Source organism: Pimephales promelas, chromosome 5, assembly GCF_988280905.1.
Source record: "Pimephales promelas chromosome 5, fPimPro1.hap1.1, whole genome shotgun sequence".
NCBI lineage: Eukaryota > Metazoa > Chordata > Actinopteri > Cypriniformes > Leuciscidae > Pimephales > Pimephales promelas.
Genome location: NC_142773.1, coordinates 30,672,413 through 30,698,608, shown reverse-complemented (window position 1 = coordinate 30,698,608; position 26,196 = coordinate 30,672,413). Strand labels below are relative to the sequence as shown.

Below are 26,196 nucleotides of genomic sequence, written 5' to 3'. Positions count from 1 at the left end.
TTGAACTGAAAAAAATATTTTATTTTGTAATGTCCCCCTTTTGCTTTACTGACAGCAGCACTGAAGCTACATGAACTTTAAGAACGCCATGATCCAACAGAACAGCTTGTGCTTCAATTGAAGTCTGAACATCTGACAGATGCTCACATGAGAAATGTCATATTTGAAAGATGAAATAGTCCAGAATCAAATTTCTTAGTTTTACTAAGAAGTTTACTTAGTAGTTTTAGTAGGGGTGGGGGATGGCACAGTGGATAAGAGTAAGACACATGCCTTTGGTGTGAGAGCCGCGGGTTCGAATCCACTGTGAGACACCAATGTGTCCCTGAGCAAGACACTTAACCCCTAGTTGCTCCAGAGGCGTGCGACCTCTGACATATATAGCAATTGTAAGTTGCTTAGGATAAAAGCTTTGGCTAAATGTAAATATAAAGCCTAAAACTTTTAGGAAAAAAAAGTTGACTAACTTTATTAAAAATCCTAATTCTGACACTATGTGTTCATTAGCTTTGTCCCCATATATTTACTAAAAGTCACCATGTGTTCAAGCCATCAATGTTTAGTAAAGAGAATGTTGTTTCAAGGCCAGACATCCGTTACTGACATATTTTCATAGGCTACTCTTCTCAAAAGAACATTGCTTATGATTGTTTGCAAAAACAGATACATACAAATACTTTTATATACACAAATATAAATACTTAAGAGTGAAACCTAGGTTTGGTATATTTCACAAGTTAAGTTTATTTCCTGTACAAAATAAGACTTATGGTAGAATATATAGGATTTACAAGAAATAATTTTTTTTTTTTTTGCACTTAATCCTACTGATCGAATGCAAAAGGATATGATGTTGTTTCCAATGTGTTCAATAAAATTATTGTAACAATTTGTTCAATAAAAACAAACTTTCATGTAGACTAAGTAAAACACATGATTTAGCGAAATAGTATTACACCATGTTGCACGCCTGATTCACTGCATAAGTCCAGTAGTTCTATGACCTTGAGTGCAGCAAATTAGTGAGAAAATATATATGTAGAGCATGGTTATAAATTATGTTTCTATGTATAAAAACACGAGAAATGCTCGGAGTTATGGCCTACTAACGCGTGGTGGCAGTCAAGTGTTTTTCGATTGAACCCAAAGAGCTACTCTCGCGATTTCTCCAGTATTTCTCGCGATATGTGTTTGCTTGAAACCCGCCCATGAGCCTTTGCTAACCCTCTTTCTAGCCGGCGCCTGAGAATGGGTACGTGTTTTCAGATTCTCATCGCTGGGACAATCCGTCATCATCTGATCTATCCGATTATGCTTTTGTCTAAACTCGTTCTCTGCTAAATCACAAAGGTAGATTTAAAGCAATACAGGCGCAAATTAGACAATGCAATGCTTTTGGTTGAGATATTTTAGCGAGAAAATACAGGAAAGTGACTGGAGCCATTGCACAAGATGGCTGCGCTCGTTCGGAATATTCTCTCAACCTGGGTTTAGGGTGTAGTTAAGGTTGTAGTTCTATGCCGAGACTTGTACAATGCGGATTTATTCTTTGATAAAGGATCTTCGTTTTTCAAAGTAACATTTAGTTGAGAAACCAGTTAACAAGACAGGCTAAACGGTCAGAAGATGCATGTGTTCAATCACTGGAGGCTGCATGGTCCTCTAACGTGACCTGAAAGTTAGATTTGGGTAACGTTATTTTGTAAATCTTAACTAGATGTCGTTTTCTTCATATTGCCCGTCTTAATGGGATGCCGCTTTTACCTACGTTATTTTGGTGGGTAGTTAAGTTAGAGCTAAAGACGCCCAAGCTGTTAGCTTACTGCTAATATTATGTGCCTTTTGACTGTAGTTTTTGAGATCACCAGATTGTGTTCTTAAAGGGCGCAGTTAAGCAAAAAATGAAACCTACCGTATTCTATTACGTTATTACAAGCCTGTATTTCTTCCATAGAGCACGAAAGGGGATTTTTAGGCAGGATGACCAAGTTGTGTTCTGTGAAGAAAGTCATACAGGTGTGCAACGACATGAGGGTCCGTAATTGAAAAGAATTCAGCTTCCTGTTTTAGTTTTACTTTTAAACTTGAGTGTACATGATGAATCCAATTGCGGAATCCGATTTTACATGCGGATAACACCTTGGAGAACTGAACACTCATGCGTGCGATAGAAGTGATTTCTGATTTCTTGAATTTGTTTGTAATCCATCTTAATCTCTTTCCACTTAAGGTATCTCAAGGGACAACTGGCACAAACGCCGTAAAACCGGTGGCAAACGCAAGCCCGTCCACAAGAAAAGGAAATATGAGCTCGGGCGTCCTCCTGCAAACACCAAGGTAAACCTAGCTTAAATATGTGTTACTATCAGAAAGTATCTCTTCATGCCAATGTGAATGATGTAAACACGTCCTTAGGTTGGTCATTTTTGGCCGTTTTGGTCAAAGTCTTTGACCTTCCGATGTTAGGATTAGTCATAGTTACTCTGACACATAGCTGAACTCAAAGTATGTTTTCATGGATCTTTGTTACTTTTATTTCAACATATTTTTGTGCCTCTTCATAGATTGGACCTCGCCGCATTCACACAATAAGAGTCCGTGGTGGGAACAAGAAATACCGTGCCTTGAGGCTTGATGTGGGCAACTTCTCATGGGGCTCAGAATGTAAGTGTATAGCCTAAGCGTGTGGTGCTGCTTAAACAGGTGTAGCTCTTTCAATGAAGATAAACTGTCCAGTTCTGCTACTGAATGTTTATGATGGATAACATTGTTCTAACTCTGAGAAAGATCAATTTAGTCTTTCATTTTTGTTGGGCGTTTAGTTTCAGGCTGTTTTAATGTTTTTAATGACATTTTTAGGCTGTACCCGCAAAACCAGGATCATTGATGTGGTCTACAATGCCTCAAACAATGAGCTGGTGAGAACCAAGACCCTGGTGAAGAACTGTGTGGTCCTTGTGGACAGCACTCCTTACAGACAGTGGTATGAGTCTCACTACGCCCTCCCACTTGGCAGGAAGAAGGGTGCCAAGCTGGTAAATCCAATCAAATTTCTTAATTCAGTTTTTTTTTTTAAGTGATTGTCTTTCTTTGATGATAACATTTGTCAGTTCTGCTACTGAAAGAGAGTGATGCAGTATTAGATTCTGAGGAAGGCTTGTAGTTCATAAACCCTCTTTAATATTAAAATGCACAACGTATCAGCATAATTCTAATTGTGTTTGATTTGTGTATCCAGACCCCTGAGGAAGAGGAGATCCTGAACAAAAAGAGGTCGAAAAAGGTCCAAAAGAAGTTTGACGTGCGCAGAAAGACCAGCAAAATCAGTCCTCTGTTGGAGGAGCAGTTCTTGCAGGGGAAGCTTCTTGGTAAGTTTTGTTAAAAGGTCTTCAAGTGATACTTATGTGTGATCATGATGAAACTTTAACCAGTTCTGCTACTGAGACAACAGTGCTGAGGTTCATACCATTTCTGATACCCATTGAAATAAGTTGACTGCACCAACACTACCCTTCAGTTTAAGTATTTAACCTAAGCTTGTTTCTCTGCAGCCTGCATTGCCTCAAGACCAGGACAGTGTGGCAGGGCTGATGGCTACATCATCGAGGGCAAAGAACTGGAGTTTTACCTGAGGAAGATTAAAGCCAAGAAAGGCAAATAAATGTACAGCTCTGTTTGATACGACCATTAAAGAGAATCTCCCAACTCTGCATGTCTCTGCTGTTGTCATTTCATGCAACACAGTTTTGTCTTTGCCAAGAGGAGACTCGGTCCCTAATGATATCTTGCAATTTTTGCTGGCGTATATTGACATGGCAAGTAAAATGACTCATCTTGCATTTTATTAAAAGGAGGATTGAGAAAGTTAAGCAGCTAGCCTTGTACTGCATTAACTGGTTGTAAACTCCTAGAAAAACCACAAGTGTTGAATGTGTTCTTTTAAATTTACTGTTTGAAAGTAGTCTGCAATACTTGTGTACATTTCTTGATTATCCAAATTGTTTAGTAGTTTACCACATGCATACTGTGATTGGCAGGCCTTGCAGAGTAAAAAAACTTCTAGCTTTTTTTTGTGTGTTTTATTAGATCTGCTCAACTTCAAAATATTCTGAATTCAAGAAAGAACTCCACTACTTTTAGGATTGAAAATACATTTATTTACCTAGGTTAATTTACACATTTAAAATTTGAAGCTGTAATTATCAACCAGACAGCAATGTTGTTGGCCCACATCTTGTGTGTGGAATCCACTGGATGTGGGCAGACACTGTTGCTGTGTGGTTAGGGCAGGGCTTTATAAATTTACTTTGATAAAAGTTGTTAATTTAACACTGGAAAAGTCGAAGTACATAATTGTTAAACCTTAAGGGTTTTAAAAGTTTTTTTTTTAAATGAAGTTATTCATGCTCACTGCAAGGCTGATCATTACAATTTAAAATAAGTTTTCTGTTTATAACTTTTTGATTTATAATTTGCTTGTGATGTTGAAGCTTAGGTTTCACCATTAATGGTACTAAAGAAATATCAATGTTGAAAGATTGATATTTTAGTGAAAATGTTTGTTCTAACATCTCTTTACTGTTACTTTTATGCAATTTAATGGATCATTGATGAATAAATGAATTGATTCTTTTAAAAAATCTTACTGACCTAGAACTTTTGAACAGTAGTGTATATTTGTCAAAAGTGCAAGAAGGGACGACGGTTGAAATATTGTTGCAAGCCAAGTACATAATGTGCGACAAGTCAAATCTGAGCAGATTTATCTATGGGTCAAGGTTTGCTGGTCCTGTAGTTTCAGATGACCCCAAGAGTTTTTCCTGGCGGACTTGTTGAATGGTCATGGTCTGTTGCTGTGGTGATTGGAAGGTCCTGGAAGGCTGATCGTGTCTAAAGTGCTCTCCCTTACACATAGACCTGCAGCAAAGACATAACTGCTGCAAGCTCTTGCTCTTTTGCTTTTTTACTTTGTGTGTAGTTGGCCACACGTTGATGGCAAGCATTTGTGTCTTAGGGGTTGGTACAGATTCCTCATTATCATCTTCAAGTATCCTGATAAATATAGAATTACAAAAGTCAATAATGTAAGAAGACTTTTAGTAAATCATATTTTCAAGGATTTGATGCATAAATACTGACAACAGTGGTTTCATATCATATATCAGTTTCCAGTTGCTGAAAGCTGCTCTTCAGTACCTGTTTTTGTTTAACATGACTTTATTTAATCGCTCACTAAGAACCTACTAATTTATTGGGTTTGATAACAGTTAACATTTACAGTTAAACAACTTGGCAATCCATTTGATTATTCCACAGCAAGTTAAGTTACCAACCGACTTCACGTGATTTTTTTTATGTTTTTCCCTACATACCATTCTGCCCATTTGATATTTACAAATTTGAAGTATTTATGAATTTTAAATAGGTTTCAGTTACCCACCTCATGTCATGTGTAGAACCCATGAAGACAGGTTTCATAGTAGCTAGTGGATATGAAGGACCATTATCCACCCAGTATTTGTCCTTCTCAAGAGGAGGAAGATTTTGATGCATGTCATCTACAGCTAGCATAGAAACCTGTATAAAATAAACAATTTCCATGAGTGGTTATGATCAAACATGTGTCCTTTGAAATGCAGCAGGGTATTTATCAATTTACTGACCTGAATGTTTCTATCTATGAGTTGGTTGGTTTCAAAATCATCGTCGTCTTCTCCAAATGGGTTGATGATAAGTTCACCTACCTTTAGGAATGAATGCACCCTTGATTTTAGAGAGATTGAATCAGTTTTGTAGAAAATAAATTTCCTATTTGCATGCTACCCATAGTACCTTTAACCAGCCCGCGTAAAAGAAGAACTCCAGTAGGGTGAAAATTGGGACATACAAGTCCACAACCTTCTCCTCAGGTTTCTCAGGTTTCACAAACTGCCGCCCAATTAAGCAAAATGTAAAGAAGGAGTAGACAGCCACAGTCACTACCTGCATCCAAACAGAAGTGAGATGACCTGAGGTTAATACTGTAAGCTAAACCCATGAAAAATCTGTGAGATGATCTTCACCTGTGTGTAGACCAAGGGAATGCTGATCCAGTCATAGTGAAAGAGCATACTGCATTTTGACCTGTAGTTGTTCAGCTCCTGACAAAGAGGAAGAAAGTATAACAAATTAGTGTGCTTTTATTGTGCATATGCATTATCTTGACATGTTTAAACACACTTACATCCATAAGCAGTCGCAAGGCTATATCATCTTTCACACGCCCTTCTTTTCTTGCGTGTGATGCCAGGTTTGCAAACCATGCAAGTGGCATCCAGTATTTGTTAAAGTCAGAGTACAGATGGTTTAGTTTCTTGAGCTCCTCTGCAGTCATGAATCCTGCAAAATAGATAATAATAAGAGGATTTCAACCTTTTAGAGGCCATGAGAACACCCACCAAAAAAGATCATCCTTGCAAGCGACACCCATAAAATTCAAAAGGGAACTATGCTCACGGATAAAGACCGATTTAAAGAAATTTTCTGAAAATATTTCATATTTGGGTAGCGCTTCCTTTTACAGTCCAGTTACCCATGTAAATACTATGTACTTATTTTAGTAACTACAATTACTGGGTAATAACTAGTGCTAACCCTGAACCTACCCCAGTTCCATGTACTTACCTTATATTAGCCAGTACTTTCTAGGTAAGTACACTGTAAGTACTGTACTGTAAAAGGAAGCATAACCCATATTTGTTCAGTTAGGCTACAGTTTTACTTACTCTAGTACTGAACTGTTTTATTTATGATCTATTTCAATCACATTTGTATTGTTTCCTTATTTGAACCTAATTTCTAATATGTATTTATTAATCTATTCAATATGAATCTAATATTTATTATTTATTTTATTATTTTTATTATTTATTACAATTAATTAATAATTAATAAATGAATGATTTTTTTTAAATTATTCATCTAATTCATTTTAGTTATTAATTTTAATATATTTTATACTGTTTTTCTCTAAACTTTTTCCTCACGGGTCCTTGAACCCCAGTTTGAAAACCCCCTGCACCGTATACAAACAATGTTCACTTCATTTGTTATGATGAAGATGGAAAACGCCTTAAAAGTACTTCAATTCAAATTCCTCCAAAAACATTATCAGATGGGAATTTAGATCTTACCTGCCTCCACAATGTCCTCCAGGGTTGGGAATCTCTTGCGTACTCGTGTACTGATGGAGCGCAGGATGAGGACCGATGACAGGTTTGCGTATCTCATCAGAGTTCTCCTCAGCAGACGGCCTCTTTCATCTGTGCCATGGACATTCCCGGATACCACCATCATCAGGTTATCTGGCAGGGGAAAGCTTGTGTATTGACCCCACCAGCGTTGAAACGCCTGTGTGACATAGAACCCTAACAAAGTCCACAGACCAGTTCAACTTGTTACAAGGAATCCAAGAAAGTTATGTTACTGTGGTCAGAACTTTTATGCTCACCAAGAACAAATGACATAGGGATGAGTTTAGCAAACTTGTTGCAATGACGTGCAAGTCGCTCAAACATCTCCTGTTGTTCGATATTGAGGACACACCTAAGATGCAACAAAGACTGATCACCTTCTTATGATAGATTATTGTAAAAGTGGATTATCAGAATGATTGGAAATGTCACAATACCTGTATATAACACTGATGAAGCTGTACAGTAAGCAGAAGACCATGAATTCTCTGTATATGAGCTTGTAAATGCTTCCTTTCCATCGGAAGAGTAACTTTGAGAAGCCTCCAAACTTAGCATCGGCCACCTTTACCGTGTAGGATACCGTCATGGTGGAATTCTAAGGAAAAGCCAAGGAATTTAGAAGTCATCAGTTCTGTCACTAGAACAGTAATTTCTTTTTTGTTCTTACCTCAAGCGCTTTTAAGCCCGTCTTCTTTCAGAGAGAAAAAAAACACACACCTCTTGCTTTCACCTTTATATCGGTCTTTAATGTGGACCTATCAATCCATCTTGTGATTTATGGTTTGGGAACATAGTTTAAAAGAATGTGTTTGTGGTCAATGTCAGTTTCACACAGGTCTCATTATGAATGATTACTCTTGAAAACACACAGTAAAGGTCAAATTTATGACTAGGTATTTATCACTTGATTGTGTATTTTCTAAATTATCTTTTGATCAAAATCTTGTTCTTTGTTTATAATAGTTTTTTAGTAAACAAACAAAAAAAAAAGCTTGTGCAAGCCTCAAACTCCATGTCTGGGGAGAATTGTTGGGAATCCCACTGTATAGGAAACCATGTTCTCTGGTGCATGTTAATATTCATTTTAAACAGCAAGTATAACATAATCTAGGAATTCTTGGTTACAGCATATAAAACCTGAATTCTCTGAAAGGCAATATTTACTAAGCTATAAATTCTCTTTTATATCACTGCTGTAAAAGCATTCTCTTGTGAACTGCACATCGACAAACACACCCAAAAGAACAGTGATTGTAAAACCAGTATTGCTTTACATCCATCCAAACATACTAAGAGAGAAGGTCCATGTCTCATCCGCTCATTTGATTTCCAATTTGAAATGAAATAAGCAGAAATGAGAAAACGGCACCTTTATTTGTTTTTTGTTTTTTCGTTTAATCAAAAAAAAATGCAACTTAATAATTAATATTTAGAATTAAAATTTTCCAAAATTTAAGTTGGCCCAACTCAATTTAAATTGTTAAAAATTAAGTTGCCCTAACTCAATAATTAATACTTAGAATTTAAATTTTCTAAAGTGAGTTAGGCCAACTCAATTTTGAAAAAAAAAATACTTTTTTAACTTTTTTTTCAATTTAAATTATTCAAATTAAATTGGCCTAACGCAATTAAAGTTGGCATAACTCGATAATTAATATTTAGAATTAAAAATTACCTAAATTTAGTTGGCACAAATAAATTTAAATTGTTGAAAAAATAATTAATATTTAGAATTAAAAATTACCTAAATTGAGTTGGCCCAACTAAATTTTAAATTGTTGAAAATTAAGTTGGCCCAACTCAATTTAAATTTTCCAAAATTAAGTTGACCCAGCTCAAAAATTCTTATTTAGAACTATTTTTTTTTCCAAAACCGAGTTAGCCCAACGCAATTTAAATTGTTCAAAATTAAGTTGGCTCAACTCAATAATTAATATTTAGAATAAAAAAACTTCCAAAGTTAAGTTGGCCAAACTCAATCAATATTGAGTTGGCCCAACTTAATTTACATTGTTCAAAATGTCAAACATCTATACATAGTCTAAGATCAAAATGTTAATGTCTTCCATAGATCTTATGAGTTGTTATGAACTATATCTTTAATCAAAACACAATAAAAAAAACAGCAACACATTTTTATGATCAAATTTACTATTAATAAGATGGGTGACCCAATGGGTGGTGTGAGGGGTGACCAACACTAGGGGGCGCTAGACAATAATTAAAAGAGAAAGAAAGTACACGGCGGGAGACCATAGAGGGAGACCCCATCATAGTGTTGGAAATTCCAGTTCACTTCATTCGCAGAACACACATTTCCTCCCTAGTTAAATACACCTAACACTTGATCAGATACATTTAATAAGGCGAGAAGAATCAAGATAAACGTTCCTTTTAGTTCCTTTAAATGTAAAATAGATACATCAAGACATTAGGCCTAGTCAAACAATTCCTAAGCTAACTGTCACTGAATTAGAAAAAACTGTAATTGATGAAAAATGTTTGCTCTTAAAGGACATTACATGCATTTTCATTATTCAAACAAACATCTATTTTGAAGAGGCATTTTAGTTTGCTTATTTTATTTCTTTATTTTTGTGTGCGTGAAATATGGCCCTTTCGATAATAACTAAATTAACTGTCTTTGTAAAACTATTACATGTAGTTTGCTAAGCAATTATAAATTGTATTATGGTATGGTCATAATTGCAATGATGGTTTAAATAAAATAATGCTTCTAAATAAAAGAAGCTTTTGTTCTTGAATCTTAGAGATATAATCTTGAGTGCTTTAAAATAGAGATTCACACAAAATTCAGCAGGACAGGTATATAGTCACACAAAATGCAACAGGGCAGGTATTTAGATGCCATTAGAGCGCTGCAGGTTTTACTGGGACTGAGTAACCCAATGCTATAATTACAAACTCCCACACAGGAGGAAATCAGAGCTAGCTTTTTATTACTGTTGAGTGATTTCAGCCACTAATGAATAGGCTGGGTCATTATGGGGACACAAAAGCAGATAAATGGCATCTTGTAAAGGCCAGTGTGAGACTCTGGAAGGGCTCATATACTTACTCCCTTAGGACTCAGTAAAATGAACAAATTCCACTTAAAAATTACGTGAAAAAGCATTTATTCGAAGCCAAGAATGAAATACAATTTACTATTTTCAGGATTCTTTGTTAATGCCAGATCATATTAAAATCATACAGAATGGCATATATCCAGTGTAACTCATGTATCCAAGATTACAAAAAAACATTTTGTTTATTTTGTATGTCATTATCTGTCGTTTTCCCATTTGAGCTATTTTGTAAATATGAGATTGGCAGTGTTATTTTAATATAGGCCTATTATTACAATATTCATTAATACACACAAAAAAAAGTAACCCCCTTTTTTCAAATAAACAAATTTTAATCGTGTAGTAAACTTCAATCAAATTTTAAATTTTCCCTTAATTTTTTAATAATTTTAGTTTTAGTTAACAATAAAAAAAATCATTTTATAGGTAAAAGTTGAGTTTTTTTGGTGTAGGCTACTTACTCGACCTCTTTTTCTTTTATTTAGTCTTTGCACTGAAATCTGCTTTGTTAAATTTTACTTGCTGATTCAGCCTGAAATTATCTGAAAGCCACTTCATTTGATCAGTATATAGCTGTTTCTGTTGATTTGATTATGCACTTTTTTAACTTGCAAAGAGTGAATTAATTATTTACAAGGCCAAAAATAATGATTACATCAGGTGTGGCCAGATACAAGCTAGATACTATTGCATAAATGATCACTGTTTTTAACACACACACACACACACACTCACACACATATAATGTAGAAACAAAAACAGTACGCCTTCATACTTCTGTGAGAAATGGTCCATCATACATACAATTTTAACAAAGTATTGTTTTGATTTATAGTTACCATAGCAGATTTGGTTGCTAATGATATGGGCCAGAGGCTGGACTGTGGTTCTGTCTAACATTCTCTTGTTCCTCTTCATAATATGATATATAAATGATATATGTGACACGAAATCCATCGTTCATTGACACTAAACACGGTAACTGAATTTGAACCAAAGTAATATTTCAATAACAATAAAAACTTCCCATCTAAATTACAGTAGAATACGAAGATATACAAATCTCAATATAACGCAAATATCCAGGCGACAGCTATATGATAGCTTATCTTGACAACAGACTGATTGAGTCTGCAAACGGCTTCGCTTGACACTTTCTCAGTACAGTAATTAATTCACGGCGTATGCAAAAGTTATGGTTTCGCACTGGTGCAGTGACTTCCTTTATCACCAACGTCATGAACGATCATGAACATCAATGACACAAAACTCCAGTGTACTTAAAAGTATTTCAACCAAACGCAGCATTTCATGTCACGAGAGGTCCACACTTTCATACTCTCCGTGATCGGAGTCTTCGATTTCAATCCCAGGAACCAGGCTGTAGTATTCAGTGGACTGGGTCAAGTATGCCTTCTCCCGATCGGCTGAGTCCTTCATCACCTCACTCACGCTCACCGTGTCCAGGTCCTGCTTTCCCACGGTCCCTTCTGTGGAGCAAGTGGACGGCGGAGGAGCCAGCGAGTCCACAGAGCCCAGTTTGACCTCCACCTCCTCATAAATATCCCGAGTGCTGTCTAACAGGGTGGACGAGGGCTGAAGCATCAGCTGGTTCTTCAGTATGACCTCCTTTCCTCTGTCGACAGACACTGCTGACTCCTCAGTGGGCAGTTTGGCATGTGGCCACCGTCCGTTGCAATGGGAGTTGTTGGCTCTTTTGCGAGTTGCACTGAACGAGGTGGTCTCTTTCTTCTTCTTTTTCTTCTTCTTCTCTCTGCCACAGCACCAGCACAGCACCAAGCTGAGGAGGAGCAGCAAGGGAAGCAGGATGAAAAGAGCGGTCAGGTTGGGCAAATGACACACGTCACTAGTCGGCAAAGACCAAAGCGTCCGCCCTGCAAGATTTTGAGGAGAGGCACAGGTCAGATTCCCTACGAGGTCCTGAAGGCTGCTGGAGTTGTCATGCAGACCACCTTGAAGCCCCTTCCACAGCGAGCATGTACAGTCCCAGGGGTTTCCAACGAGCTCCAGATGCTGTAGCGACGGCTTAAGCGCTGAATGAGGCAGAGCGCTCAGCTGGTTCCATCCCAGAATCAGCACCCGCAGTTTGTCAGAGTTCTGCAGAAATCCCTCGGGCAGATCCTTCAGACGATTCACTCCCAAATCCAGCACTTCCAAACTGTAAGCTTTACCGAGGAAGTCAGCTGGGAGAGATGTCAGACTGTTCTGACTGAGATACAGCTCTCTCAGTGAACTGACAGCATCACCGACCTCACTGTGATCAATGTGACTGATATTACAGTTAGTCAGGTCCAGAACCTGCAGGTGTGTATGTGACAAAAAAGCCGACCAAGACACCTGGTTGAATGTGGATCCTGAGAAGTTCAAGCAGCATGTGTCATTGGGTACCTTAGATGGAAAGTCAGACAAAATGCTGGCCGCTGGGCACCCACACCCACCAGTGCTTCCTTCAGTCACACACAGCATTTGGAGAATCCCCAACCCGCATAAAAACACAAGCCCTGCAAAAAGAAAAACAAACAAGGATTAGACACAATTTCAGACTTGTAATAAAACAGTGCATTTCTGTACCACTTGTGGCACCACATGGAATGAAAAAAATAATGATGGTTTCCAAGGACACTCCTATACATTAATCTACAGCCCATTCTCACCCCCAAGGCGTCACTTAACTGACACCTTGGGAAGCATTTGGACATGCTTCAATATCTGACGCTTTAGGCGCTCTTTAGCGTCAGTTAGATGACGCCCTAGGATCGCGTGTACCCTACCCCCACCCCACACCTAAACCTAACCGCGTCCTCTAACTGACGCTTTCCTTTAGCGTCAGTTAGATGACGCCGTAGGATCGCGCGCCTAAAACGTCAAATATTGAAGCATGGTCAAAGGTGACGCCTTGGGGTGAGAATGCTTTGTAATCTAAACATGTACAAATGCTCAAAAAATCCCTATGATATCATATTTATGCATTTTACTCATTTTTTTCATTCTGTTCTATTTAAAATCCTGGTGCCATTCAATTTGTTGAGAAGAATTCTGGCACTTACCCACTTAACCCAACCTTTAAAATGTTAAATTGAATACAAATTTTGTCATTACTTGAAAAAGGACAGTTTAATGCTCTCTAATTATACATCTTCAGAGTGAAATATACTATGCAAGCCAATTCTCTCTCTTTCTGTTATGTTCTAGCTTGACCTCCAGGGATCTGCTTGCTCAGGTTGAGCAGAGAGGTGAGGATCTCATGTGTATAGCAACACTCAGGGCTTCGGCACTGTTGTCATTAGTGTGGGAGTTGGCATGGTGACGAGGTGAGTCTGGGATCAGGAGTCCACGCTTCACGGAGAAACATCTTATCTGGCAACCATGCAGGTCATGGTTGGTTGGGAACTGAACAAATATATCACACACACATCCTATGATGGCTGAGGTGCAAGACAATAAGTGCTTTCCTGTTCACGTTCATTAAACAGAAGTGAAACAATCATAAATGATAACACTGATTATGGACAGCAATCACTGCATCTAACAATATATCCTAAAGAATTAATGCATTTAGGTTTTTTACTACTGCAGTTGTAAAAAAAAAAAAAAAAAGCATTGTTTCACTAATAAAAGTAAAAACATAGGATACTTTTTTGGCTACTTTTTTTGTATTATTAGTAAATGTTTTTATGAGTAGTTTCAGAATCTTTAAGAACTTTACTCCAGTCTCTTTTTCCCTGCTGTGCAGAGGACTGTACATGTTTTGTTCCCTCACAAGTATAGGCCTGGCATCAGACTTTCCTGATGTAAACAATGGAAGTGGAATGTGCAAACCCCCTGACAACACAGACTATCCACATCAGGAACGAGAGCTAGGGAACCAGGCCAATCCAGCCCTGCATTCACTAGTGCTGAAACATTTCATTTAGTTAGTAACAGTATCATCGACAGCTATTTGCTAACACAACACCAGCCCTGGATTTTCTCACTGAAATTATAAAGCATGCAAAAATGTCAAACATCATAAATGTAGATGTATTTAATACAGAAAATCATCTAATATGAGTAAATCTTATAATGAAGTAATGGTAATAGAGTAGCACAATTGAGAGATTTGCAGATGTAATATAATATGTCCAAACCCACATTAAGTCCTTCATGACGTGCCCTAATTATTATTGTTTTTTATTTTTATTTTAAGCACTTTTTGGCTTAAGTTCAGCCTACAAAGCAATCACTTATAATTGGATCTAAGCATCAGATAAGTGATAATCTCTCACTTACATGCACACAGGTTTGTTTTCCTATGATGGCTTTCTATTGACTATTGTTTTATACTGAGCTAATGATATTTTCTATCCTAAGCCAAACCATCACAGAAACCTGTCTTGTGGTCTTGTCTCATTGTAGAAAAAACTATCCCAAACAGACACGCAAACAACTAGATCCTTCCAGCCATAAGTTGTTGTTTTTTTAAACTTAATGTTGAAACAAATCCGGTCTTTGTGTTTCCCTGCTGTTATTTCATATATTAGTGGATGTAGCTAGTCCTCAAACAATAAGCTCACTTGTAAATATGAACTTGATATTTAGGCCAGCAATAATAACCAATAATAAAGAAAAACTGACTGTTTTCTAAAATTATGACCGTTTTTGTGACTGATTAAGTTATCAATATTGTGCAAGGGAGATCAATTCTGTGAGGTTAAAGGTACAGGCCTATTTGGAGTACAAGGTTTATTCCAATTATTAAAAGAGAGTCTTGTTACATATGACATGCATGCAAAAAAGGTTTTTTACTAATGTGTGAACGATGAGATATATATTCCTAAACCTATCCTACATGATCTCATGGCAGAACAATGCGCGGTGTTACACCCAGCCCAGCACTTTCCTCTCAGATAGCGGATCTTTTCCTCAAGCGCAAGCGCAACTTCACAATGTGTCTGATTAACACTGACAAAACAGCAACAATAAGTCAATAAAAAACACAATAAAAGTATATCAGCAAAGCAGAAACGGTCGACATAAGACGTTTCTAATTCATACATTTTTCTTTTTTATTATTGAACACAAACCAACCTCTCTATGTCCAGTCCACCACCATCTGTTACCGGAGCAATTCTAACTTTACTAAAATCCACTCGCGCAAATATAGGATGCGTGCAATAGTAACAGAACAACGGTAAAATGTTAAAGTGACGCTTACCTTCACTTGTCATAATTGTGCTGATGGTATAACTGTCATGCATTCAGATGAGCGCTAGAGCAGCAGTATGTCCCATCGCGTCTCTACTGTACAGTCAGTGTGTGTGTGTATGCGTGTGTGTGTGTGTGAGCGCTGGGTGTGTCCTCATCCACACAACACCGGATGGAATGTGGAAATTTTGCTTCCTCTGTCTGATGCAGAGGAAAGTGTGTGAAACAGAGTGAGAGGGAAACGTACCTGCAGGGGAGACTTCCCTCAGTGTCTGAGTTTGAGGGGTGTATTTGGAGGGTGATGGGGCTATTGAAAAGACCTATTCCCTTTACATGAAACTATATTCTTTTCAAGAGCATTTCAAACAGTAACCAGAAGAGTTGGGTAAAAGTCCACAAAATAGTGTGCTAAGAAGCTCGCGAGAAATTGCGTTCGCCTGATGTGGTAACCATAGCAACATCAACACGCTGCTTGCGCTCTTTCTGTAAAATCAGAATGAATACTTTTATATCCAGTGGCGTAGGTTTGATTTTGAAATTGGTGTGGACGGGGACATCAATGTATAAATATATTTTAAGTTTTTATCGAAATTATTGCTATAGGGATATAGGCTAGCCAACCAGTGTCACTGGATATTGGCAGGGACACCCTGATTCCCAACTTTAGAATAATATATAAGAATAATATAAATACCCAAAGAGTTGGTAGGCTGATTTTGTTTTCCGTTTTTTGGAGTTCTGCCTTTGACTAGGCTGTAGCCTATGGCCCGGTTTTACATCACGCTCAAAACAACCCGCATAGGCCTAATTATAAAAGTCCGACCAATTATAAAACAATTAATTTGCAGAAAGCACATCTACATAAAAACCCGATGACATTATATTTCCAAAGCACAAACAAAACTTAAAAAGCTAAAGAAAGTTATAAAGTTATAATTGCTGTAATTATAATATAGAATGATAATCATTAGGCCTATAGGCTATAGCCAAGTATTAATTTTGCATCTTTGTGCCCCCGCCAAGATATTTATTATTATTATTATTTATTTAGATATGATAGGCTACTGTTATTCATTGCTATAACTAACGTAATAAATGATATTTAAATTAGGCCTAGTTTTTTTTTTTTTTTTTTTGACCAATGAACTAAGAAATGACCCCGGTTTTCATTTCAGAAAGCTGGCCACCTTTTTATTAGCTAAAAGAACGAGTAAGAGGACGAGATTTTTAGGAGTTATTCGAGTTAACCACAAGATGGAAGCATTCTACTAGTAATAGGCCTACTTCCTTCTGTTAGCCTGTGGAGATTGATAGATAGACGGACGCCGGACAGACATACAGACAGACAGACAGGCAGATAGACAGATAGACAGATAGATAGACAGACAGACAGACAGACAGACAGACAGACAGACAGGTTGAACGAAAAACAGACAGACAGATTTTTTTTCCCTCTGTGATTTATTTGAAAAGGAATGATTCATCATATGATGTGATACTGGCATCACACATGAAACTAATGTTTGAAAATACAGCAAAACATAAAGAATGTGTCATGTTACCAACTCAATGTAAACAGCATATCTCTTAACATTCTCTGTGTACACTCAGAAATTTACAGTGTCTGTTCAGCATCAAAGCATAAGGCTCCATCATCATCATCATCATCATCATCACCAGTGCCCATGCCAAGGAGTTTCTTTTTTTCTCTGACTCAATGCTCAAGGAATCTTTCAGTGGATGTTGCTCTCATTCCTACGCTACTGCTCTCAGGTGCAGTGGGTCAAATGTTTGTCTCAAGTCTATAGAGAGCAGATCTGAACCGTGGCAGTGTTCATATTGATCCTGACCGGAGCATGACAGCGAGCAGGGGCGATTCCCACTCACCTACCGTATGTCCTGAGTTAGGCTGTAGCCTGTCAACAAAGAACGAGTTTTGAAGAACTGAACCAGGGATGAAGGTTAGGAGCTGACTGATTTAAACTGACACTTACCAGAAGAGTTTATACAAGTAAAAGGAAATCCATTTTGGTCAAAATTATGCAGATCATCTCTTTCATTACTGGAAATGTGCTCAACACGATTAAAAGTGCCCCGAAAAACTAGACAAAGACACAGAAAGTATCGAATTAGCTAAATACATTGTATTTAATTCTTTTTTTTACATAGTAGTTTGTATTTCACCAATTAAAAAGAACAAACATCTTTTTAAAATTAAATCACCTCAATATTTCATTAAAGGATTTATGAAGCATCCTAAAAACTCACATTTTGTTTACAAAGGGATCTTAACATGCACATGGATCCGATTAAATTATCTAATTTAGTGGTTTTTGAGCTGTCGTTGAACACTGATTTAACAGAGCCAGATTTTAATCATTGCCACTTGTTATTATTAACTAACCACATAGACAATAGGAAACAAGTCAAACCAACTATAAATCTTTAACAGCAACAATGTCCCTCTTCATGAAATGCTCTGAATTCCCGTAAATGAAGGCCTTCCTGAAACAGGCTGTAAAATCAGTTGAAACAAGGTTTTTGTCCCAGACTTACTTTGCTGACTAACGCTGCTGCGTTTTGTAAAGTTAATGCATATTCCAGCATTGGTGCCAACAAGTTGTCAGTTTGCGGAAATATCAAGACTATAACAACCAGCGGAGTGAAGAATGCCTTTCACCAATTTTTAGCTAATGAAGGTAATACAGAATAGCTTTCTTACCGTGCTGATTTATTGGTACTTCATTAAACATCTGGTTGAGTTTTTGATGTGGGTTTAGGAAGGAGCTGTGTTTCTCAGAGACCAACTGGAGCTCATTGGTACCACTGAGGTTGATTCCACAAACCAGTGGAGAAAGTCTGAAAACACAGCATTTGCTTTTAAATTCATGCATGCATGTATAAATGACCTTCAAATTATTACATTTCAAGTCTCATGATTCATTTTTGCATGAATCGAATCATTATTCTTTATATATCAAATATAGAGTGTATCAAGAACAAAAAAATGCATTTATTAAGAATAAAACATATAACATGTATTTATTTTATTGTTATCGATTTAACATTTAGCTATTCATTCTAATGCATTTCAAATTTTGCCAAGAACTGCTTGGAAAAAAAAAAGTCATTAAAGATTGTCATGACATTAAGGCCCTGTTTACACAAGAACGCTCGCAGGTGAAAACTTAAAAATATTTTATCGGATGTGCATTTCGTTTACACGGCGATGGCATTTTGGGGCTTAAAAACGCAAAAAAGTGAAACGTGAAAAAGTGAACCCTCCAGAGTGGAAAATCTTAGGCTATGTTTACACGGAAACGATTCGGAAGAGGAAACGCTGCGTGCGCTTATTCTGCGTTTAGACGAGCGTTTTTAGTGGGAAATCCGTGTGCATATGGTGACGCAAAAGTGTGTGAAATTCAATGTAGTATGCACTCCAGGCGGCTAGGTGGCAATGTGAAGCACTGCCACACAACAACACCAACGCGTATTTCGCGTATTGCACGCGTATTTCCCACCCAAAACGCTGCCTAAACGAGCATTTTGCGTTTTCTCTTCAGAACCATTTCCGTGTAAACATAGCCTAAAACAAATAGTTCACATGCAGTACAAACTAAGAGGGATGAGCATGTCTAATACTACATGAATCCAGTTAGAGTTCAGTAACCAATTAAATAATGTTTTATTTCTAACTCATTCCTCTTGAGAGCCCAGCATAGGCTTTAACTCAGAGGGACTCACAGATAGCCTGCAAAGAAGTATCATTTAAATTATGTGGTCCCTTGCAGAGAGGCCAGAGGGTGTTCGGCCCAAGCATCTTTTGGAAGATCTTCAGTGTTATTCATCAACAAGAGTCTTTTGTCAATATATCTCACATCAGCATAAATAGAGCCACAACCATCCAAGACGTCATATAACAGACCATACGTCAACATCCTCCTTTTTAAGGTACCCTTAAACGTCGGTTAGATGACGTTATCGGATCCTAACCCTACTCCAGACCTAAACCTACCCCGTCACCTAACCGACGTTAAAGATAAAGCGTCAGTTGTATGAACATAAGGACTGTATTCTTTGGTTTTACTCATTGTGATGGATGATTAGGGGAATTTGGCCTTTGTGTTTCCTCATATTTCTAATTCCTGTGAAACAAGAAATCATAGTAAGACAATTTCATGTCACTCTGGAATGCTAAACAAAAGTAAATATTAATGGGAATATACTTAGTTATTTTACTCATAATTTTTTGAGGGGTGCCAATAATTGTGGCCACCCTGTTTTTGGTGAAAAACATTTCATAATGTGATTTCCCCCCCATTTTCAATGATTTTACTTCAATTTAGATTTTTGTGCATTATTTTTTTTAATAACAGATCAAAAGGATAAACAATGCAGGTTTATTTTTTACAGCCATCTTTGATCATATTTAATTTTTATTTTATGCTGTAATCTTTATTTTGTTATAAAATATTTTAACTTATTAACATTTAATTTTCTCAATTTTATTAATTGAATAATATTCATTATTATTTACTGCTTTAATTTATTTAATATGTTGACAACGTTTTGTGTACAGGACCACAAGTCTAAGAAAATAAAATCAGGGAAAAAAAATTCAGTTCAATTTGATTGTTTTAATAGACAAAAATTTGAGTTTGATGTTCTTGAATGATTTGAAAGTAGCTTCAATTTACCCACCACTAACAAAATTGTATCTACATTAAACTTAATTCAATTTGGATTTTAAAAACTTCAAAAGCAATGGGTCAAATGAACACAGAATGAGACGGCCATCCATCCATCCATCCATCCATCCATCATGTTATTGGTCTGTGTTGCTGTGTCCAGTCACAGAGTATAAGAGAAAGATAAGTGCTCTGTGTGTGTTTGCAAGCGGGAAGGGGTTGCCCTGCAGCAATACTCATGTGTTTGGAGCAGAGGGCCGAGTCCCAATAGAGCGGCTGTCAGCACAAAACTCAGAAAACAGTTCCACTCGCTATATTTTTACAGTGAACCTCTCTATATGCATTAATCACAGCCAGCTGCCTGTACGCACCCTTAGGCTGGAATGAGTGGAATCTTTCATGCAGCGTTTAAAAATCCCAATTTACCCATCACATTGATCCTCCTCTTAGTTGACAGTGCGTTACTTTCAGCAAGCACACTGTGAAAGACTTACTTAAAGACTTTATAACATATCCTGTCATGTTTGAGGAGGTCATTAAATAAGTTAATGAAATAACTCAACTTTACAGGGCAGGAACTTTCATCTTGGAAAAGATTTTATGGATCAAACAGTCCTCCTTTTAAACATAAAAGTTATTACTATTATCAAACATTGATAATCTACTAACTACTACAGGCTCTGACTACTAAAGGAGCTCTAAAAGCACCAAGGCTGGATTTATTAGAAATAAAGTAAAAATATGAATAGTGTTTAAATGTTGTCATTCCTGTTACTGAAAACTGGAGTGAAGGCTGCTGAAAATTCATTTTTGCTATGTCACATGATCCTTACATGCCATATTATATGTTGTAATTATATATATATATATATATATATATATATAAAACACCAGTTTACTGTTCAAAAATTCTTTTCATTATCAGTGATGAAAACAACTGTGCTGCCTAACATTTTGTGGAAACTGTGATACAAATTTCAGGATTTTTATTCTTTTTTTATTGAACGTTCAAGAGAACAGCATTTATTTGGAATATAAATATTTTGTAACAATGTAATTACTACTTTTGATCAATTTCATGCATCTTTGATGAATAAAAGTATCTTTTCTTTTCAATGGTATTAAGGAAAAGTTTATATTTTAGAGCTTATGAAAGTTTTCCACAATTTAAATAACTTTTTAACCTACTTTTTAGTAGTTAATTTTAAATGATGGTGTGAAATGATGTATACATTTACAAAAAGTGTGATGTCATAAAACTGCATGCATATCAATTACTGTATAAAATCATGTGGAAAATGCTCAAATAGTTTTAGATGAAGTAAAGCTGGTCAAACTGCAGGACATCATCATTTCACCATATATCTTAATGCAAACATAAATCAAAATGAATTATCTTTTTGGCAGGAAGATCTAATGGCTAATAATGTTTTAAAAGAAAGTCCATCAACATACACACAAAATCAACCACAAGTCACTCAAAATCTCACATTTCATAACAGGGTTTTGAAATAACAAAAATACTCAGTAAGCAAAGTCTCCTAAATGCTTATTTTTTGCCAAACGAAACACATTTTGCAATGGGATCAGATTCGTCTGACGGGAGTTAGAAAAATGATTTAGTTATAAAATGTTTAATATAATTTAAAATGTGCTTTCTTGGGATCACAAACCCAAGTCTTCAATATTTCTGTCACATAGTCAATGGTAGGTTAGCCAGCAACAAATAGTGTGCAGGAAGTGTAGGTTCTGCTGATATGTTTTGTTGTTTGATAAAACACATTTCCTGTTTACAGACACAGAGTTTGTTGCACAGTGTTTTTGTCACATCACCTCAAGAGTGATTGTTGTTTACATACATCAAGTCATGGCATGTGTTCCCTTTCCGGAAAAGTCTGGATAAGCAAACGTTCAGAAACAAACACTGCCTGTTTGTGGTGAGTGACAACATAAAAAATATGTTTTTAAAAAAAAAAAACAACAATGAAGAAAAATGAAATGACAAGAAGAATTATTAAAGCCTTTTACGCAAGACATAGTAGTGACCACAACAGTGACAAAAATTGCAAAAAATCCCTGTGATCTCTGAATTGTCCATATGATTGTATAAAGATCTTAATGCAAGACATCCAGATTAGATCAAATCCCTTCACAATCGGCACATATTTGCGTGACAGCACAACAGTAATATTGAGATAAAAAGGTCATGGGTTAACTGTGTTGTAAAAAAGACCCATGCGAAAGCATAATGATCACATTTTTCTACTGAAGAAACATGTGTTGCCACACATCATAATGTCTTCGTTCTCAGGGCAGGGATGATTTGCTCCCATCTCATCGGCTGTGCTTTTTTAATGTTTCTCATTATAAGCACATGTTGCTAACTGCTGTGGTTGACGCATATATATGCACAGCAGATGGAGTCTTTCAGTCAGTGACAAATAGCCAATTAGACTCAAGAAAAATTGTCCCCATATGTATCAGAGAAGCAAACTGTCCATGCTTTAAGTTTGCAAAAATGTATATTATGTTCTGAGGCAGTGGCATTACTAGGATGCCATTATGGGGTGGCCAAATAATATTTGCCACCGAAATGTCCACTATCATCACAATGGAAAATAGTGCACTCAAAAACATGGGTATCACTTTGTTCACAAAAGAACCATCAAAGATTGCTGATCCTCACCTTGTCTGATTGAGCTTGTTATTGTGCAGATGGTTTTGAAGGTTGATGCTTCTGTGCTCCAGAGTTACACTGGAGGTTCCAGAGAAGACTCTGCTACACGATTCATCCTCTTCCGAGAATGCTGTAAACCAACGGGAACGATTAATGTGATCTCTATACAGTTGCATCACGGTTGTTCCTTCAAGACAGCAAAGCAATTCAATGGAGAAAGTCTTTTGCAATCAGATTTCAATATGAACTCAGACAACACTGAGAATAATAAGAAATATTTCTTGAGCAACAAATCAGACTGAAAAATCAGCTTTGACATCACAGGAATAAATTCTACATTCAAATATATCAAAATAGAGAACAGTTATTTTAAATTGTATTAAAGGGATAGTTCACTTTGAAATTAATGTTTTAGCTTACCTCAAGTGCATCCAAGATGTAGGCATCTTTGTTTCTGCAGTAGTTTCAATTTTGATATTTTTAGGTTAAACCATTCTTGTCTGTCAGTCATATAATGCAGGTCTATGGTCACCACCTCAAAGAGCATGCACAGAGAAGTCTAAATTAAACATGATTTAATGAATCATAAATGTAAGTACACATTGATGGCCTAAGACACGAAACGAGCGGTTTGTGTGAGAAAACTAACAGTATTTATATCATTTTTACCTCTTGTAAATCTGAGGGCGTGGGAACTTCGATCTGCGCAAGCGCCGGAAAGCACCGGAAGTGATCTCTCACGCGTGTACGTCACTCATTGTTTACACAGAGATTTCAAAAGTCTTACTCTTTACTTTAAAGATCTAAACATATTTAGATATACAAGAAAATCGCAATGGAAGACGATTTCGATATATCAACAGACAACGTTGATTTTTTTTTCCCGCAACCACGCGAGTGATCACTTCCGGTGCTTTCCGCCGCTTATGCAGACCGAAGCGCTCGCGCCTTCAGATTACTGGGACGTGGCTGTGGTTACAAGAAGTAAAAACAATATAAATACTGTTCATTTTCCCACACAAACCGCTCGTTTCGCGTCTTAGGCCATCAATGTGTACTTACAATTACGAGTCATTAAATCATGCTTAATTTGGACTTCTCTGTGCATGCTCTTTGAGGTGGTGACCATAGACCTGCATTATATGACTGACAGACAAGAACGGTTTGACCTAAAAATATCAAAATTGAAACTACTGTGGAAACAAAGAGACCTACATCTTGGATGTCCTTGAGGTAAGCTAAAATTTTTAACCAAAAATGAATTTCAAAGTGAAATATCCCTTTAATATTTCACAATTCCCAAAATGGGAATGGCTACGTCTTTCAGGAGAAGCTTTTGTGCATGTAGCCTGCTTTGTATTCTCTTCTGAAAGCTGTTCTCGGTAAAATGTATAGCGCACAGACAAATGTTGAAGTTGTATTGTTCAGAAACAGTGTTAAAAATACATTTTATCCACTCAAAGTTCGTTATCTGCTGGTGGTCCCAGGATCCAGGTGCAAAAAGTGGGGTGAACGTGCATTTGCAGTAGCGGGGCCGAAACTATGGAATGCGCTGCCTCTGGAACTACGCGCCATCAGGGAGCTGCCCTTGTTCAAGGCCAGGTTGAAGCACCATCTTTTTAGATCAGCTTTTGACACTGGACTGACAGCTGATTAGCAAAATGATTTTATAGAAGTGTTTTTTTATTTTTTTTTATTTTTTTTTTTATTGTGTTTAATGTTGTTGTTGTTTCTTTTTCTCTGTCCAGCGCTTTGATCAACGCATGGTTGTTGTAAAGCGCTATATAAATAAAAAATTGATTGATTGATTGATTGGTTATCCTAAGGCAAAAAAATTTCCGGTGTGTAAAAAAAAAAAACACGCTTCATCTTTTCTAGTGCAGTTAAACTTTTTTGCATATTCCGTGGGCACGGATTATTTAAATGAGGAAGAACATTATGACTTCATAAGATCCAGAAAAAGTGCATTTCAGTCCAAATGACCCAGTCGTTGTGGTTCTTGAAAAGTGTATTCTGTTAAATAAAGTATCCCTTTGGATCGGATTTTAAGCTACCTTGCAAATCTTTTTATGCTCAAACAGCAACATTACACACTAACTAAAGTTGAAAAAGTTAAAAAGCATAATAGGACCCCTTTAAATGTGTACTGTAATATAAATAATCACATGATTTGTTGTAACTGGGTAAAATCTTGCTAAAAGTCACAACATTACCATTTAATTCACTCTTAGAACACGCGTCAAATTTTACAAAAAATGTGTTGTCCCTGAGCTGATTCAGCACATGTGTTAAAATTTAACACATTGTGTGTTGTTAACACATGTTGTGTAAAAAACAACACATAATGTGTGAAATTTTAACACATGTGATCTGATCTGATCTAAACATTTGATCTTATTTCTTCCTGAATGATCAAGGTCAGAAATCATGTAATATTCAGTTTGGCTTGTTGATGTTAAACTTCTTTCACAGTTATTCTTCATTCGAAACACAGAGTTGCTTCTTTCTTATTAAGTATAGAATTAGATTACTAAAATATCAGTGGCTTCTGTCTGCGAATCACATCATTTATAAAAGTCGTCTAAGGCAATTAGTGTGCACTGCCCTCATGGATTTTCACTTCAGGTGTTGACTGAAAGAGCCCTGCGCTGTCTGACAGCTTCTTGACTTAGTATCAAGCATCTGATGGAAAAACAGCTGGAATGGAAAAGATCCTGGAGTGTGAGAGACATGGATGTGGTAGCCGTTTGCCCAAGGAGCGAGCCCAGTGACTGCACAATGGTCTTTTGAGCTTGTCGGAACGGCTGATGTCAGAAATAGTACGTTGTGTAAATGATGGGCATAGGGAAATGAGGAAGGGAGTGGACGGGGCTCTGAGCACATTCTCCACTGACCTGAAAGAGAACTGACCTGAGAAACGTATATCCGTGCAAATATTTCAGCAGTTATTATGTCCCGTATTTCTGTCGTCTAATTCAGCGTTTCCAATCATTTATGAAGTAATGATTCTTGTGGTTTGATTCTTTCTCTTGGTCGAATTGGCCAATCGTGTTAGCAAAAATGTTCTTAAACGATTTGCATTCGTTTGGAACACGCTCCCACTGAATCATCTGAAGCCATTTCTCAGAACAAACAGAGCTGTTTATCATTTGTTTTCATATGTAAACATGCACTAAATGGTTGTTTTTGACAATTCTGTTGCTTTTAGCAGTTTTCAGTTTTAAAAAAGACTTAAAATGCATCTATACTGTAGACGTTGCTGTCACAACCTTAGATGAATCTATAGTCACCCATGCATCTTA

General features: G+C 36.8%; 4 protein-coding genes and 2 non-coding genes across 6 annotated transcripts in view; 3 read left to right on the top strand and 3 right to left on the bottom strand.

Moving 5' to 3' along the window:
* Positions 1–1,102: 1,102 nt before the first annotated feature.
* rps8a (ribosomal protein S8a) lies at positions 1,103–3,710 on the top strand. The gene is made up of 6 exons (XM_039677367.2): positions 1,103–1,252; positions 2,231–2,337; positions 2,565–2,664; positions 2,860–3,035; positions 3,239–3,368; positions 3,552–3,710. The coding sequence occupies exons 1-6, from the start codon at positions 1,249–1,251 to the stop codon at positions 3,659–3,661; spliced, it is 627 nt and encodes a 208-aa protein (XP_039533301.1). The 5' UTR covers positions 1,103–1,248; the 3' UTR covers positions 3,662–3,710.
* On the top strand, positions 2,388–2,493 carry LOC120483285 (small nucleolar RNA SNORD46). Its single transcript, XR_005623577.2, has one exon. It is a non-coding gene; the product is annotated as a small nucleolar RNA SNORD46 (small nucleolar RNA).
* LOC120483284 (small nucleolar RNA SNORD38) lies at positions 3,086–3,155 on the top strand. The gene has a single exon (XR_005623576.1). It is a non-coding gene; the product is annotated as a small nucleolar RNA SNORD38 (small nucleolar RNA).
* best4 (bestrophin 4) lies at positions 3,551–7,946 on the bottom strand. Its single transcript, XM_039677366.2, has 10 exons — positions 7,903–7,946; positions 7,670–7,830; positions 7,490–7,584; positions 7,173–7,406; positions 6,224–6,378; positions 6,063–6,140; positions 5,833–5,982; positions 5,664–5,744; positions 5,441–5,577; positions 3,551–5,052 (listed from the first exon to the last, which is right to left on the bottom strand). The coding sequence occupies exons 2-10, from the start codon at positions 7,819–7,821 to the stop codon at positions 4,767–4,769; spliced, it is 1,368 nt and encodes a 455-aa protein (XP_039533300.2). The 5' UTR covers positions 7,822–7,830; positions 7,903–7,946; the 3' UTR covers positions 3,551–4,766.
* Positions 7,947–10,355: 2,409 nt separating this feature from the next.
* LOC120481631 (uncharacterized) lies at positions 10,356–15,655 on the bottom strand. Its single transcript, XM_039675374.2, has 2 exons — positions 15,540–15,655; positions 10,356–12,846 (listed from the first exon to the last, which is right to left on the bottom strand). The coding sequence occupies exons 1-2, from the start codon at positions 15,580–15,582 to the stop codon at positions 11,639–11,641; spliced, it is 1,251 nt and encodes a 416-aa protein (XP_039531308.2). The 5' UTR covers positions 15,583–15,655; the 3' UTR covers positions 10,356–11,638.
* A 1,331-nt stretch (positions 15,656–16,986) lies between these two features.
* Positions 16,987–26,196, bottom strand: part of glis1a (GLIS family zinc finger 1a) — a 31,466-nt gene continuing 22,256 nt past the window's right edge. The window contains exons 7-10 of the mRNA XM_039675677.2: positions 22,904–23,024; positions 18,252–18,388; positions 17,524–17,631; positions 16,987–17,445 (exon numbers count right to left, since the gene is read on the bottom strand). Coding sequence (XP_039531611.2) covers positions 17,417–17,445; positions 17,524–17,631; positions 18,252–18,388; positions 22,904–23,024 — 395 coding nt within the window. The 3' untranslated portion in view covers positions 16,987–17,416. The remainder of the gene's footprint in view (positions 17,446–17,523; positions 17,632–18,251; positions 18,389–22,903; positions 23,025–26,196) is intronic.